Source organism: Chaetura pelagica, unplaced genomic scaffold (genome assembly GCF_000747805.2).
Source record: "Chaetura pelagica isolate M959 unplaced genomic scaffold, ChaPel_1.0 scaffold522, whole genome shotgun sequence".
Classification (NCBI taxonomy): Eukaryota; Metazoa; Chordata; class Aves; order Apodiformes; family Apodidae; genus Chaetura; species Chaetura pelagica.
In genome coordinates this window covers 192,161-206,775 of record NW_009952262.1, presented here as the reverse complement: position 1 = coordinate 206,775, position 14,615 = coordinate 192,161, and the positions used below count along the sequence as shown (strand labels likewise).

Genomic DNA, 14,615 nt, shown 5'->3' with positions numbered 1-14,615 from the left:
CAGCTCTTCCCTCTCTCGCTGGATTCGTTCCTGTTCTCGTCTCCTTTCCTGTTCTATGTGCATTCTTTCTCTCTCCAATCTCTCCCTCTCCAAGCGCTCTCGGTCAAGACGCTGCCTTTGAAATTCAAGTCGTTCTCGCTCTCTCTGGAGCCTCTGTCTTTCATCCCGCTCATGAATAGCTTGAAGACGTTGTTCTCGTTCTCGCCTCTCTCTCTCTCTAATTGAAAAATAGGTATTTTGTTTTCCTTAAGTCTATGCTTTATTGCTTCCTTGGTTTGGGTGGGGTTTCTTGTATGTTCTTCCCACTACCTGCTTATATGTGAATAATCTCAACTAAATTGCAACTGCTTAGTTTAGGGAAGAGGTAAGCATTCTGCATCAGTAACAGGGTATCTACTCTTAAGTCAGCTTCGAAAAAGCTGTCATAGACCACAGCACATCCTAATACAACAGTCTAACAGAATTTACAAACTTTCAGTGAAAATTCAAATCTGATTGAGTGAAACATGAGATCTGAAAGCACCTACAAAATTTACTATTCAACAAGTCTCCCAAAAACACTTAAGAAAAGATTGATTTCAGCAGAAAAACACTTTCCTAATTTGGCATTATGCCTGTTCTATCAATAGCTCAAGTTTCAAATCCCTCTGAGATACTACTGTTGGAGCACCCACACGACACTACTTTGCAGCCTATTCAAAAATATGTACGAGAAGTTAAATGCCAATCAAAGTTTAGAGTGAAACTGAGAAAACTCACCGGCGTCTTTCTGTTTCTCTGATTTCTCGCTCCCTCTGTCTTTGGCGTTCACGTTCTCGCTGCTCTTTGATTTTATCAAACGATAAGATATCTTGCTTTTCTTTGCTCTCAGATTTGCGATCCTGGCTTTTTGTACTCTGAGTTAAATCGAGACTACATTAGCTGAACACAGTGCATTTTTTGCTAAAAGTTGTAGGCAAAACGCCTACCTTAATGCCAACCTGAACAAAGCACTTGCAGCTTCCCAGATGTAAATAATGTCAGAATTCCATGGAAAAGTAGGTGGGAGAAAAAGCACCCCAAGTTTGTCTAGCACTCTTAAATAGTTTAAATATATAGAAATACTAGCAGCAGATGACTTGACTTGCACTGGTGGCAAATGATGCACTGCTTTAAAGGTCATCGGTCACCACATTCCACGCATAGGAAAACACATCATCTTAACACTATTTTCATATTGCAACTCTACTTCTTCAACTAGGACAGCAGTGAAAAAACTCTATAGCATATAGAAGCATAAGTATTTGCCTTTGCAGAATCATTAACATCCTAATATTTTCTAAAAAGTGATAAAAGGATAACTGTTCCTAACATGCAAGTCAAAACACCCTTCAGCTATATGCATATAAAGCTATATGACATGTTTTCACACAAAGGCTTCCCTCAAAGTTTTACTTACCCTCTCCTTTGATGCAGAAGTTTTCACACTAATAACTGGTTCTCCTTTAGATTTATCCATTACCACTGTCCTTTCAGTTCCTCGACCTGCTAGAAAACAAATACATCCAAGAATAAACAATAAGCAAGACATTCAAAAATTCTTACAAGATTTAAAATCATCAAGCTACTAAGCAGTAAAAAGTTAACTTTATTGAGGTTTTTACCTGAAATAATACAATTATAATTTAAATAGCTTATCAGGATTTGGCCAAGCAGGGATAGGTGCAGTAAAGCTATCAGAAATTTACAGTACTGCTTTCTGGTAGAAATGTCAGTTAAAAGAAAGCAAATTTCACTTAATTCGTCTGTCTGTAAAATACGTCCCTTTGCCACAGTTAAAACAAACAAAACCACATGCTGTGTCAGGCCTAAAATTCTTAGTTTACCACTTTTGAGTATTTAAAGCTGAGTAATTATGAAAACTTTATTGCTAAGTTACCAGCATAATAAATTAGAAAATAAGGTTTCAAGATATTTTCTGGTGTTGTTTTTTTGTTTACCAGAAAACCTCAGTATTACTAAGTACACTTCATGGTCTTTTTAATTACTTATGAATCACATCTAATAACAACGCTGAGGTCCACAGAAGCTGAAGTCTTCTAGTAAGCCACAATTCTGAATGTTTATACTTGTTCTTCCATTTCCTATTTAGCTGATAAAGGAAATGCTTTTGAATGCAAAGTAGAAACTTTGTCGTAATCGCTTACATTCTTTGTACCAACTTTTAAAAATTTGTTTTTAAAACTAGTATCCCTGAAAACATTTCTGAAAGGCATCTAGAATTACCTGATTTGCTTGTCCTAGATCTATCAGATGATCCGGCCTTTTGCTCCTCTTTCTCTTTTCCTTCATCTTTTCCATCTTTTTCTGATTTCTTAGCATCATCCTTTTTGTCAGTCTTCTCCTCCCTCTTAATACCAGAAGACCTATAAGTAAACTTGGCTTCAGTAAAGATCCTAACAAAAAATGCTATATAATCACTCTGAACAAACAAACCACATCAGAAAAAAAAAACCCAACAAAAAAACAACAAAGAGAAACCTCAGCACAAAACCCCTCCCAAAAATAGTCTCAAAAAACCCACTCCCAATACCTTCCATGCTGTTGTGCTGAAGCCAATGCATCCTTGTATGCACAACTATGAGCAGCAACCAATAGTCAGCTAAAGCTGACCACAAGTAAGAAACAACAGATGATCTTTCTGTATATTTGGAGATTTTGAATGCTAGAAGGGAAGTCCTCTGTTCTGCCTATCAATAAATTCATGCTCACCATAAGGGGAAGCGGGCCCACCCAGGCAGAGTCCACCAGAAAAGCTTTACTGAACAAGTACCTTAAACACCCAATACAAGCAGGCCAGCCTAACAAAACATCTCCTTTGCCATATCTTTAAAAATTTTACGATAGAACTAAAAGTAGTAAAGCAAAATGCCTCTTTCAAGAGCAACCAGCCACCAGACTACCAAAAAGACAGACTAAATCCTGGAAATATTGTCAGTCAAAAGAGCACACCAAGCTAGAGTCATAGAATCACAGAGTAGTTTGGGTTAGAAGGGACCTTCTAGTCCCAAGCCCCCTGCCATGGGCCAGGACAGATTCCACCAGACCAGGTTGCTCCAAGCCCCATCCAACCTGCCCTTGAACACTTCAAGGGATGGGGCATCCAGAAATTCCATGGGCAACCTGGGCCAATGTCTTACCATCCTCACTGTAAAATTTCTTCCTAATTATCTAAATCTACGCTCTTTCAATCTGAAACTGTTCCTCCTTGTCTTACCACTACATGCCATTGTAAAAAGTCCCTCTTCAGTTTTCCTGTGGCCAGATCAGAGGACAAATAATTCTGATAAAAATAATGGTTTATCTAGAAACAATCTTCTGATATAATTGATGAGTTTTGATAACTAAACCCCAAATAGCTCTGTATTTCTGAAACAAGGGCCAGTTAAGATAGATGCACTTACTATTTTAGAACATCAATTTCAATTTTTCAAGTATTACTCCTATTTCAAATGCAATACGAAGGTGCAAGTAGAGATGTATTAGTTGATGTTCACCGAGTCACAGAAGCGTCATAGTTGGAAAAGATGTCTAAGATCACCGTGTTAACCATCAATCCCTCTCCCCTCAAAACAAACAAAAAAACCACCAACCAAACCAAACCCCTCTCCCCAAAAACAAAAACAAACAAACAAACAAACAGAAACAAAAAATTGACCACTAGAGCATGTCCTTAAGTACCTCATCTACATGTTCTTTAAATACCTCCAGGGAATTAAAGAACACCTCCCTGGACAGGGAGGACATTCCACTGCCTGACTACACTTTAAGTAATGAAATTTTTCTTAATACCAGGTCTAAATCAGATATTGGTCTAAATCCCCCCTGGTCTAACTTCAGGCTATTTCCTCTACTCTTACTGTTATTTACTTGAGAGAAGAGGCCACCTCCCTACAACCTCCTTTTAGGTAGTTGTACAGAGCAGTTAGGTCTCCCCTTCTCCAAACTAAACAATACAGTTTCTCCTTCACTAGCTTGCTTGCCCTTCTCTGAACTCGCTCCAGCAACTCAATGTCCTTCTTGTAGTGAGGGGCATAAAACTGAATTGGTCACATGGCTGCATTTCAAATCAGTGGCTTTAAAACACAGAAAAATACCAAAGAACGCTTTACTTCTCAGATTTGGACTCTGTAGAATGATGCCTGTCTTTTTCCTTCCTTGTTTCACCATCCTTTTTGTCTGAAGGCTTTTTCCCAGCTGGTTCATTCTTTGCCTAGAAATTTAGCCAGAAATATTTTTTATAGTAACAGAAAGACATTGAACTTGCACACTTGTATTTTCATTATACTGTCATGGAATAGCTAACATTTACCTTTTCCACAGAAATCATTTTTCCATGCAGCTCAGTTCTGTGGAGATGATTAATACACTTAGTGGCTTCTTCAGATGTTGACATTGTAACAAAGCCGTAACAGCGAGCACCAGGACTGCGAGCATTTGTGACTACTTTTGCACCAACCACCTTTGGGAAAAAAAAAAAACGTATGTTTGCAGACCTGTTACCAAATAATACTAATTTAATCACCACTTAAGCAGCTGTTCACCAGTACCACACAGTATAGCACCCATCCACTTTTTAACATGGAGCAAGTACGCTCAGCACACAACATTCCATCAGCACTCTCAGAAGACAATGCTTCTAGGCTCATTTGAGAGGCAACAAAGGAAAGGTTATCATTTTAACTTGACTTCTATATTGTTGGGCCAATCATGTTTTAGAAGTACCTCAATAAAGACTACTTCATAGAATATGATGTGAACAGTGTTGACACTCAAGTCAACACCAACACAAGCAGCTGAAAAGGGTCAAATTTAAGATTATTTCACATGTTCTGAAAAATGGAAAAACAAAGCAAATCCTATGAGAGATAAATTTGACTGTGGTACAGACTGCTATACAGCTGTGCTGAAAAAGATCATAACAACCAGCTCAGAAAATTCATCAAGTTGCTGAGCAGGTCAATAAATTAAGGAAGACATATATATGTGGGTGAGACATGGGAGTATAGTAATAAAAAATATTTTTAAAAAACCCCTAGCACGACTTCCATTTTCTCATACAGGACACCTCTACTAGCTTCTATACACAGCTGATAATCTCTGATAGTGCAGAAGCAGCCGCTTCGTGGCACAAACATTTAATATGACATTCTGTAAGGTATTAAGAGGAAGGGGAGAAACAAAGAGTTCCCTTCCACAACTTCTGCTCTCATATCCCATCCAGCACTGAAGAACAAACAGAATTCTGCTCTCAAAGACTAGATTTCTCAGAAGAACACCACTTGAAATGGAACAGTTTAAAACAGCATCAACTATCCCTGGACACTCAAGAAGTTGAGTTTGATTACAGCACATTAGATGATGACCCACCAGCCTCTCCTGTGGAGAACTGCCTCAATTTTAGAGCTATCTGCACAAAGATTCTCTGAAACCAGGATTTCTGCCTGCCTTCAACCCCACTTCAGACAACCTCCTTTATGAAGTATGATACTTTCAGATACGGAGTTTCAAAAGAACACATATATTGGCTACATACCTTTCCATACTTGCTGAAAAGATTCTTCAAGTCTGTAGCTCTAGTAGAGGATGAAAGTCCACTAACCCACAAATTTCTCCCAGAGCCACTACCTGCACGGCCTAAGGTACAAAAAAGCAAAACACAGACGACCATGTAGCACAAGAATGCAACCATGAAAAATAAATCACCCTACAACCCACCTTTTTTTTTATTTTACAAACACCTTCAAATGCAATTTAACTTTTAACTCATCCAATCTTAAAATTAGTAAGACACATTTCAGCCGACAAAAATGAACTTCTGAACTCCATACCTGATGTGCATCTGAATACTCTTAACGAGTTTTCATATAAATATTGTATCCCTACACTCCAATCACTTTAAAGAGAATTAAAGTATTATATGTCAATTCAATAGATTTTATTTTTTTTTTTTTAATGTATGGTCAGTTAATAAGGTTTCAGAAGTTCCATGAACTGAAATGCGTAATTCATGCTTTGAAGGCTTATGTTAGACCTTCATTGAGGGTTCACTGAATCAACAGTCCTCACCAGAACTGGTGGGATTCCAATACAACTATGACAGTGGCGATAATGCATGCTTAGGAAACTAAGAAGACAAAGAAAAGCAAGGCAAGAAAAGCAAGTAAAAATGCAAGCAGAACTACTACTCCATTTGCTCCTTGCAATTTTTACTTACTACAATTGACTCACAAGTAATAGCTAGATTTGACCCTGTAACATTTTTTTCAAGTCACAGGTACTTTTTTTTTAAATAAACCATACCTTTCTCATCTTTTGAGATTATCTGTGTATCTCTGTCCTCCTCAACAGGGCTAAAGACAAAACACCATGTTATTCAACCATTCAAATGCAAGAAAAACATTAATTCCAGACTGTGCAGTAAAATCGGATACCTACCAGTAAATTCTGAAATAAACACTATCTTTGCAAATTTATAGAAGAGTGACAGGAAATAACGTATACATATCCTTAAACAGACAATTCTGCTTTGCAGATGACAGAAATAAGAGTAATTTAAGAAAACAACCTTTGAAGGTTGAGGAAGGAAAATCAAACCCCCTGCATTTAAAAAAAAATAAAAAGTATCTGCACATGGAGAAATAAAAGACACTCTTTAGCAACAGGCTACAATTTCACCAGTCTTGGTGGCCAATTGAAGGAAACAACTTACTCGCATCACTTAACGACCAATGAAAAAAAGATAGCATCTGGTCTATAACGGAGAAAAAACAAACCTCGTTTTCTGATCACCGCCCTCACTGGTTGAGGACTCTTTAGTAGCAGGGGGTTCCTCAGAATTAGCTTTGTCTTCTGTGTTCTTGCCATCTTCTTTGCTACCTTTGGCTTCCGGACCTGCGCCTTTTTCCGCTGTTTCCCCACTAGAGGCTTCCAGGCCTTGGGAGCGTTTGCTACTCTGATCGCTTAGGGTCTCTACTACTAAAGATTCAGAGTCCGGTTTCTCTTCCTCTATTGTCTGTTCACTTGTCTCCCCTTTTGCTACAACTAAACGCTTTGCTTCCTTCCTTGCCATAGCTTGTGCCGATTTGCTGTCCAAATCTAAAGCATCTTCCTCCAACTGAGCAGCAGCAAGAGCGTCCTCTTCCTCTGCTAGCCTCTTGCCTGGCACCACGTTACTTGCTTCCTGTGCATGTGGCCTCTCCACTTCGGAAGTTTCTTCGTTAAGTAGTTCAGATTTACAAGTTTCCCCCAAAATGTCGAGTATTTTCTCATTTTCTACGGATTTAACAGGAATAGAATGGCACAAGATTTAATCACCAGGGAAATACAGCAATCACAAATGTGGAACTGGCATGGCTGCCACACTAACACCAAGAGAACTTCTAAGCTACACAGAGATTGGAAAACCCTAGTGTACACAGTGTTACAAGTACTATGCTAACTGCTGTCTGACAAACTACCAAATCAGCCCTAAAATGTTAACAGGGAAGAAAAATGCCCCCACAGATTTAACAAAAACCTTCTGGCTGATCCTTGATATTCTTCATGAAATCATTCAGCTCTGTTTCTTCTCTAGTTAGCTTCCAGAGTCCGAGATGCTTAACTGAACGTATCAAGGCATTGAGAGTTCAATTTCCAAATTTCTGTGAAATTCTTTTAGCAGACAGTCCAACATGAGAACTGGGCATCTTCCGATGGTGCATGAGTGTGTTTGTAGTCCAGAAAGCGAATATGCAATATGTAGAAACTTCCTGTGATGGCAGTACATTCCTTCTTCTGAAGTCCAGTCACGTCTTCAGTATCTGTTCTATTCTGTACCAAAGCTTTGTATTACCTATGCTCTTGTATTTATATTCATAGAATTACAGTACAGTGTGATATCACAAGATCTGTTTTCAGAACCTTTGTATCTTTAAGGCTCATTCCTTAACTTCACTTCAGATAACAGTTCTATGGAACTATTGAATCACATGAAATACATGTTTCAAAAAGTGATTATTCACAGATCTGGTGATATGACCGGGTTTCCAATCTCTATGACCCTGCATAACCTGGATTGTCCACCATAATAATGTACACTTCAGTAATGCATTTTAAAAAAACAAACCTCAGCCAGGGACACAAAAAAAATTTAATGAAGAACAACACTGTTTCAACATCTAGGACTCTTTTTTTTTTTTTAATTAAAAAACAAACAAACAAACAAACAAATCAAAAAAACAACAACAAAAACACAGTACCTGGCTCCAAGGGTAACTCTTGAAGTTCCTGCAGTGAAAAAGATAAAAAAAGGAGAGAAATCACTATTTCATAACAAGTCAAGATTTGTTATTCTGAATGACACCTCTCAAGCCGCCCAATACAGGAGAGACTTTAGGGAAACAGTTACTCTAGTTTAGTCTATTGCAACTTTGAAAACATTGAATCTTAAATAAATTTATCACAAGAAGGTTTAGTATTACTTTTTATCATTTTCAGATTTTAAAAATGTGTGGAAACTTTAATGCGTAAAAAGTATTTCTCAAATTCAAATAAATCAACAAATGTTAGCAGCACAGAGCAAAGCTTATCTTTGTGTTACCCTTCTCTAGAGTCTACTTTATGAAGTCTGCTTTCTGAAAACAGGAACGTTAGAAACACCTGCTTCACCTGGAGTTACAAGTGTCCTTAACCTACCGTGACTGATCTGGAAAGAAGGCTAGTATCTCAGGAATAGATCAATTTCAGCTTTCTTGTCAACATGGGATTTGTGCACTTTAAATGGAAGTTAAACAGAATGCAAGGCAACCAAGCTGGTTTATACAACAGATAAAAAAGAATCCAATCTAGCACCCAAACTCAGTATGATAGGCATCATATATATATGGCCTGACAGACAGATCTATCTTCACTGATTTGTCTTTGCAGAATAAGAATGCGCCACTGTGCATTACCTGTACATACACTGTTTCAGCAGTTTATATGGCATGTATTATGCCTCTCTGTTAGTAAAGAAAAATAATTTACCATTTACCTTTATTATGTTTAAAGCAGATGAAGAAGCATCTAAACTGTTTCCAACATCGTCAACCTCTACCTTTAAAAAGGAAATGGAAGACATTTTGTTATCTATAAAAGAATGGTATTGTGAATGAAACCCAAATGAGATTTCAAAGATTTTATTTTCACTGACAACTGATATTAAGCAAATATATCTAGCATCCAAAGCAACTAAGAAGGGTAAAAACTGCCCAGTGACCCCTCTTCCCAGTCCCCACTGACTGACTAAGCTCTCGTTACCTCTCAAATACGTTAGTTAGCTCACAAAAACCTTTTAAGGATGGGGATTCCAACAGTAAACTTTCTCTTACTTACAGCAAGAACATAAAGCAAAAAAAGTCTCTAGGACGCAATAACTGTTTTCTTTCCTGATAAAAGAAGACCACATCAGCTGACCCAGACTCCGGTAGCCTAGTGATTGAAAGAAAATACTTCTTGGGTATTTCTATTTGACTTGAGTGGAGCAGGGATATGTTTGGGGATAGGGCGTAAGCTTCATTCTGCTATTTTCAGATTTGGGGGTGGAGCTTCAGAATCTTGTAGTCCAGACCAATGATACTATGTGCACACATAGCAAAGAGCTGTACTTCCCTGTTACATGGGGCAGAAATAACTTTCTTCTATATTTCAGTAGATATACACAACTTTTTGAGGAAAAAAAACCTTCTAGGCCAGATAGACAATGTTATATAAGCAGCGCAACAGCCAGACAAACATGGAAAGCCAACATAAAAATACTGTCAACAACTGAGTAACTGCAAGACCCTATCTTAACAGAAAAAGAATCTAGAATATAGTTCCAAGAATTTTCCTGTTCAGCTGAAGTGAACTAAATAAGGCTACAGCATCTGTAAGCCTCACATATCCTCTCAAATAAAGGAAAGATGAAAATGGTAACATAAGTATAAGGTAAAGCAGAGACTTCAGAACATTATTAATATGAATGCTTTCTGGATTGCTATTAATTTGTACAGTCATATATGTACAAACAACATGTAAACATTTAAAATCAAGAATGCCATTTCCACAAATATGTAAAATAAAAAAAAGCAATGACCATGAGAAATGGTAGAGCCCCAAGTTGTTTCAAACACTCCTTAGCTACTGTTCTGCTATTTAATTTTTAAAAAAAAATAAAAATTAAAAAAAGAATTTGATTCCACACACATAAGAGATGCATACCATCACTACTGGTATTTCTCTTGATTCTTCTTTAATTTCTGAAAATTGTGGGGATGCCTCCAAGTTACCCACAGCATATTCTGTAGGCTGATCTGGAAGTTCTTTCACTTCTGCATCAGCATTTTCTTTACTATCAGACAGTGAGTCAAGAATATTATCAGCACTGTAATCCTCTCCGCAATCTACTGCATTGCCATTATCTATTTCAGCTTCATCTAACACACTAATATCCATCATGTCAATATCCTGCAAGTTATCCAAACTTGCTTCAATATCCTCCTGTAAAAAGAAAAAAAGTATATATAATAGTCATTGTGACTTGAAAGCAATGCTATCATTACTTGGCTTCAAACATAGGCTTACAAACCTGTCCATCTCCTGAATCTTCTTCCAGGCCATTATCTTCTGCTCCCTCTTCATCTGGTCTACGTCCTGATCATTAGAATGAGAAGAAGGCAACAATTTGTATCTTTCAAGTTTTATTTTTTCATCAGAGTTGGTATAGCATTCAGTTTATTTATCTGCTTTTTCCTTGTTTTCCTCAACCATATACTGTCCCAGATCAGTAACTGACAAATGTGCTACAGTCCAAGGTCTAGCCCAAGTTCAAGAAGCACCAATGTGCACTCTCCAGAGCATCTGGCTCAGCTGGGATCGCAGTAATTTATTATCTCAACTTTTAATTTCTTTACAGACATTTACTAGAAGGGAAAAAAAAACAACAAAAAACAACAAACCCACAAAAAAATCCAACACAATACAACTGAAAAAACCCACTGTTGTGTAAGTATTACTTCAGTGCTCCATGCACCAGCTGGACACATTAATAGGAACTGACATTACTGAAAACAATACACTAGTTGCAGTACCAAACAGCAGCTCCTCAAACCCAGAGATAATCAGTTCTTTTATCTATCATGAATGTTATTTTCCTCAAAGACTACAAGTACATTAAAATAAAAAAGGGAAAGCAATTTTAGAGGTAGGAGGAACATCTCAATATTTCCATCCCAACACTGTAAGTGCTATAACGTACATGAGGTGTTTTTCTGAGACTTGAAAGTGAACATGATTACCAAAGATCTCTGGTTTTACCCACAGTTGTGAAAGCTGTTCTTTTTCCAGTTAAGATTTTAATTTCACTTTGCAAGCAAATGTAACCACTCCGAATTGGATGTAACAGCAAAAATTTGTGTCAAACTTGGCAAAACATTCAAGCTTCATCTCACAAATGTATATTTTGTGTAAATCAAAATAATAATTTAATTAAAATCATCCATCTAAACTAGTTATTCTGCTCCAACACAAGTTTCAGCATTATTTGATTAGAAAATGAGATCAAATGGTGCTAATTTCAGAAAAAATATCCTTTTTAAAAAAAATTGCTATTTAAGACAATGTCTCACTATTAGAAAAAAAATGCATCCAATTTCAGAAGATATTGATTAAAACTAGTCATACGGGGACAAAAATGAGACTGCTATTAGCTACTAAGCATAAGTTTCTAGCAAATTGAAAATAACCTGTGTGTTGAATTAACTAGAAACTTAATTTCTACCTAAAGGAAAAAAAAAATACAAAAAAACCCCAAACTTATATTCTCAAAAGTAAAGGTACGATCACATTAAAATCCCAAAAGTAATCTGTTTCACTAACACTGATTCAGCATTACTTAGTAATTCCTGCCACAAATTTCAGAGAACTCTGAGAGCAAGGCAATAGATCCTTCAAGTGAACCCAGACTGGCCTGACTGAATTATTCACAGAATTTCATGTAAATGACCAATAAGTTTAATTACCATACCATCAATCCATAGAAACATGAGCACAAATGTGTGAAAGAGTACCAATAACACGTGCCACTAAAGGTCAAAACCAAGGAAGATTCAACTGTGATTAATCTCCTCCAGAGAAACTGTTTTACCCAAATCTGGCCGTGGCAAGTAATGTTAAGCTACATCTTTGGGACTGCAAAACAATCAGCAACAGTACCAAAATTAAACCATGCAATTTTCCAAATAGAAAAGCAGACCAAAAAAAAAAAATTGTTGTTTTTTTTTAAATCTATTTCATGTGTAGAAGTTGCTAGAAAACTCAAGAGGGATGGGTGGAGATCCTTTCTAACTGCCCTGTACCTTTGCTGCTTCTTTTCGGAGTTTTCTTCATATTTTCTGAAACCACTGGTATGTCATCAGGATTCCCCCCTTCCTCCTCTATAGCCTATTTAGGGGAAAAAATAAAAAGGTAGAAATCAAGACAGACATATAAATTCCATTTGCACATTTCTGCTGGGTTTAAGAGCTGGACACCACAGGCACCAAAACAAGAATCCAGCACTTTGAATTAGACAGCAGCAACTTGGATATGTGAACCAAAGACTACCAGATACAACCAAGATGCACACAGTAGACAGTAACATGTTGGTGTAAAATATCTGTAAAGCCATCAACCGCCTAACTCTTAGATTAAAAAAGTCAATTCCACATTTGCAACAGTGCAGAGATGCATCGCGTTATGACAAAATAAGAACATCTGCTCCAGGAGACAGGAACTATCAGTCCAAAGGTAGTACGCATGATACTAACATACCAAACGTTCTGATGAGGATCGTACACACTGGTGAGGAACTGGTACACACTACAAGTTAGAAAGCCAGAGGAAAAAAAAAAGCAGTACGCAGCAAAAAGCCCAGTAGACAGTACAAAGAACTGTAAATATCCGAGCTCAGTACATAGCGGAAAGCTCAGTGATGCATGAAGCTAGAAACACTTGGGCCGAGCGCCACAGCAGATACGCTGTGCAGGTCTAGGAAATCGGAGGGGGGGCGCAAACATCAGCCTCACACACACACGCCCCCCGTTACTACAGGAGATCGGCGGTGTCAGGGGGAAGCCGAAGACGGTCAGGGTCGGGGCCACGATCGCACTGGGCCTCGCAGACTCCACGGAAGACCTCCCAGAGCCCGGCGAACGCCCCCTGCTCCCCACATCCCCAGCCTCCCCGCTCTACGGCTGCTTGGCGCCATTTTCCTCAGCAATGCCTGGCGGGCTAAGGTCGCGCACGCGCCAGCTGCGCCTTCCTGCCTCAGGCAGCCCCGGCACGTCTCCCCCCTCACCTTTCTCGCTCCATAAGGACGCTTTTGTTTCCACTGCTGTCCCAATTACGGCGCTTAAGTTCAGCCCGCAAGTCTATCACACGCAGCTCGCTCAGCCGCCGCCGGTTTTCAGACTCCAAACTGGAGACTCCAAACCCACCCGGGGACGCAGACTCTCCCTGCGCGGCCGCTGACTGACTCTCCGCCATGGGGCCGTTGTTTCGATTCACACGCACGGAGCAACTCAGAATAAAAACAACGGCGATAAGCCGCTGTTGCAGCACAAAGTGGTGGCAAAAAAATGAAACGCACTGAAGAAAAAAGGAGGGGAGAAGAGGAAACGAACAGCTGCCGGCACGCACGAAGACTAGAAGTCCCAGACGAAGAGAAGCCTCCCCCCGCTAGCGCAGACCCATGCCGGCGCGCATGCGCACTAGGTCACCTGCGACCTCCCCGCAGTCCGTTTCGGCCCTTGCATGCGCAGGAGCTCGCGAGCCCCCTCTGCTGCGGGCGGTACCGCCTGCGCAAGAGTTGTCAGCGAAGTTTTCTTCCAGGCCCCGCCTTTCCCCTCCCCCGCTTGTTGTCGCCCTTCTTTGCGAGCCTGCGCGGAGTGGGCTTCTTCCCCCTCCCCTTGCCGTGTCTTGGCCTCCCCACCATTTTGTGCTGTGATCGCAAGGTTAGCTGCTTGATTGTGCTGAATTCTCTCGTGCGTTCTGGCCTGAAGCGGAATATCTAAAGGGCCTTGATGGCGGAGGGTCAAACAGCGGCCGGGCTGGGGGACTTCGTATCCCTTGGTGGGGCCGCGGCTCTCGGCTTAGAACCCGAAACGCGGCGGCTGAGCGAGCTGCGAGTTATCGACCTGCGGGCCGAGCTCAAACGTCGTAACCTAGACAGTGGCGGCAACAAGAGTGTTCTCATGGAGCGGCTGAGGAAGGTGAGGCGCAAACCCTGCGGGAGAGGGAACGGGGAGGTGAGTCGCAAACCCTGCGGGAGAGTGAACGGGGGTGGGACGGAGAGCAGTCGGGGGGCTGGAGGGGTGTCATCCGGGTTCTTTGTCCCTGGCCTGGGTGCCTCTGGCGCATGCGCGCTCGGGGCCAGGCGGGGCTCTCCGGGAGGGTGCGGGCCTCGCGCTGCCTCCCCGCGCTGGCGCCGGGGAGCCGTGGGGTGGCCTTTAGCACCGGCGTCCCTGTTCCTCGGGCTTCTCTAGAACCGTTGCCCTTGCGGGGACAGCCAGCAGCCCTGCTGCTGCGCTGCTTCTTAG

At 40.2% G+C, this 14,615-nt stretch overlaps 1 protein-coding gene across 1 annotated transcript in view; it reads right to left on the bottom strand.

Annotated features, from left to right (window-relative positions):
* LOC104397507 (scaffold attachment factor B1-like) overlaps positions 1 to 14,615 on the bottom strand; it is a 21,146-nt gene that overhangs the window by 4,627 nt on the left and 1,904 nt on the right. Inside the window, 14 exon segments of the mRNA XM_010007471.1 lie at positions 1 to 217; positions 760 to 896; positions 1,439 to 1,527; positions 2,266 to 2,405; positions 4,152 to 4,252; positions 4,352 to 4,501; positions 5,576 to 5,676; positions 6,343 to 6,392; positions 6,816 to 7,314; positions 8,280 to 8,307; positions 9,053 to 9,115; positions 10,261 to 10,539; positions 10,628 to 10,692; positions 12,396 to 12,480. The exon segment at positions 1 to 217 is cut by the window's left edge and continues 33 nt beyond it. Coding sequence (XP_010005773.1) covers positions 1 to 217; positions 760 to 896; positions 1,439 to 1,527; positions 2,266 to 2,405; positions 4,152 to 4,252; positions 4,352 to 4,501; positions 5,576 to 5,676; positions 6,343 to 6,392; positions 6,816 to 7,314; positions 8,280 to 8,307; positions 9,053 to 9,115; positions 10,261 to 10,539; positions 10,628 to 10,692; positions 12,396 to 12,480 — 2,004 coding nt within the window.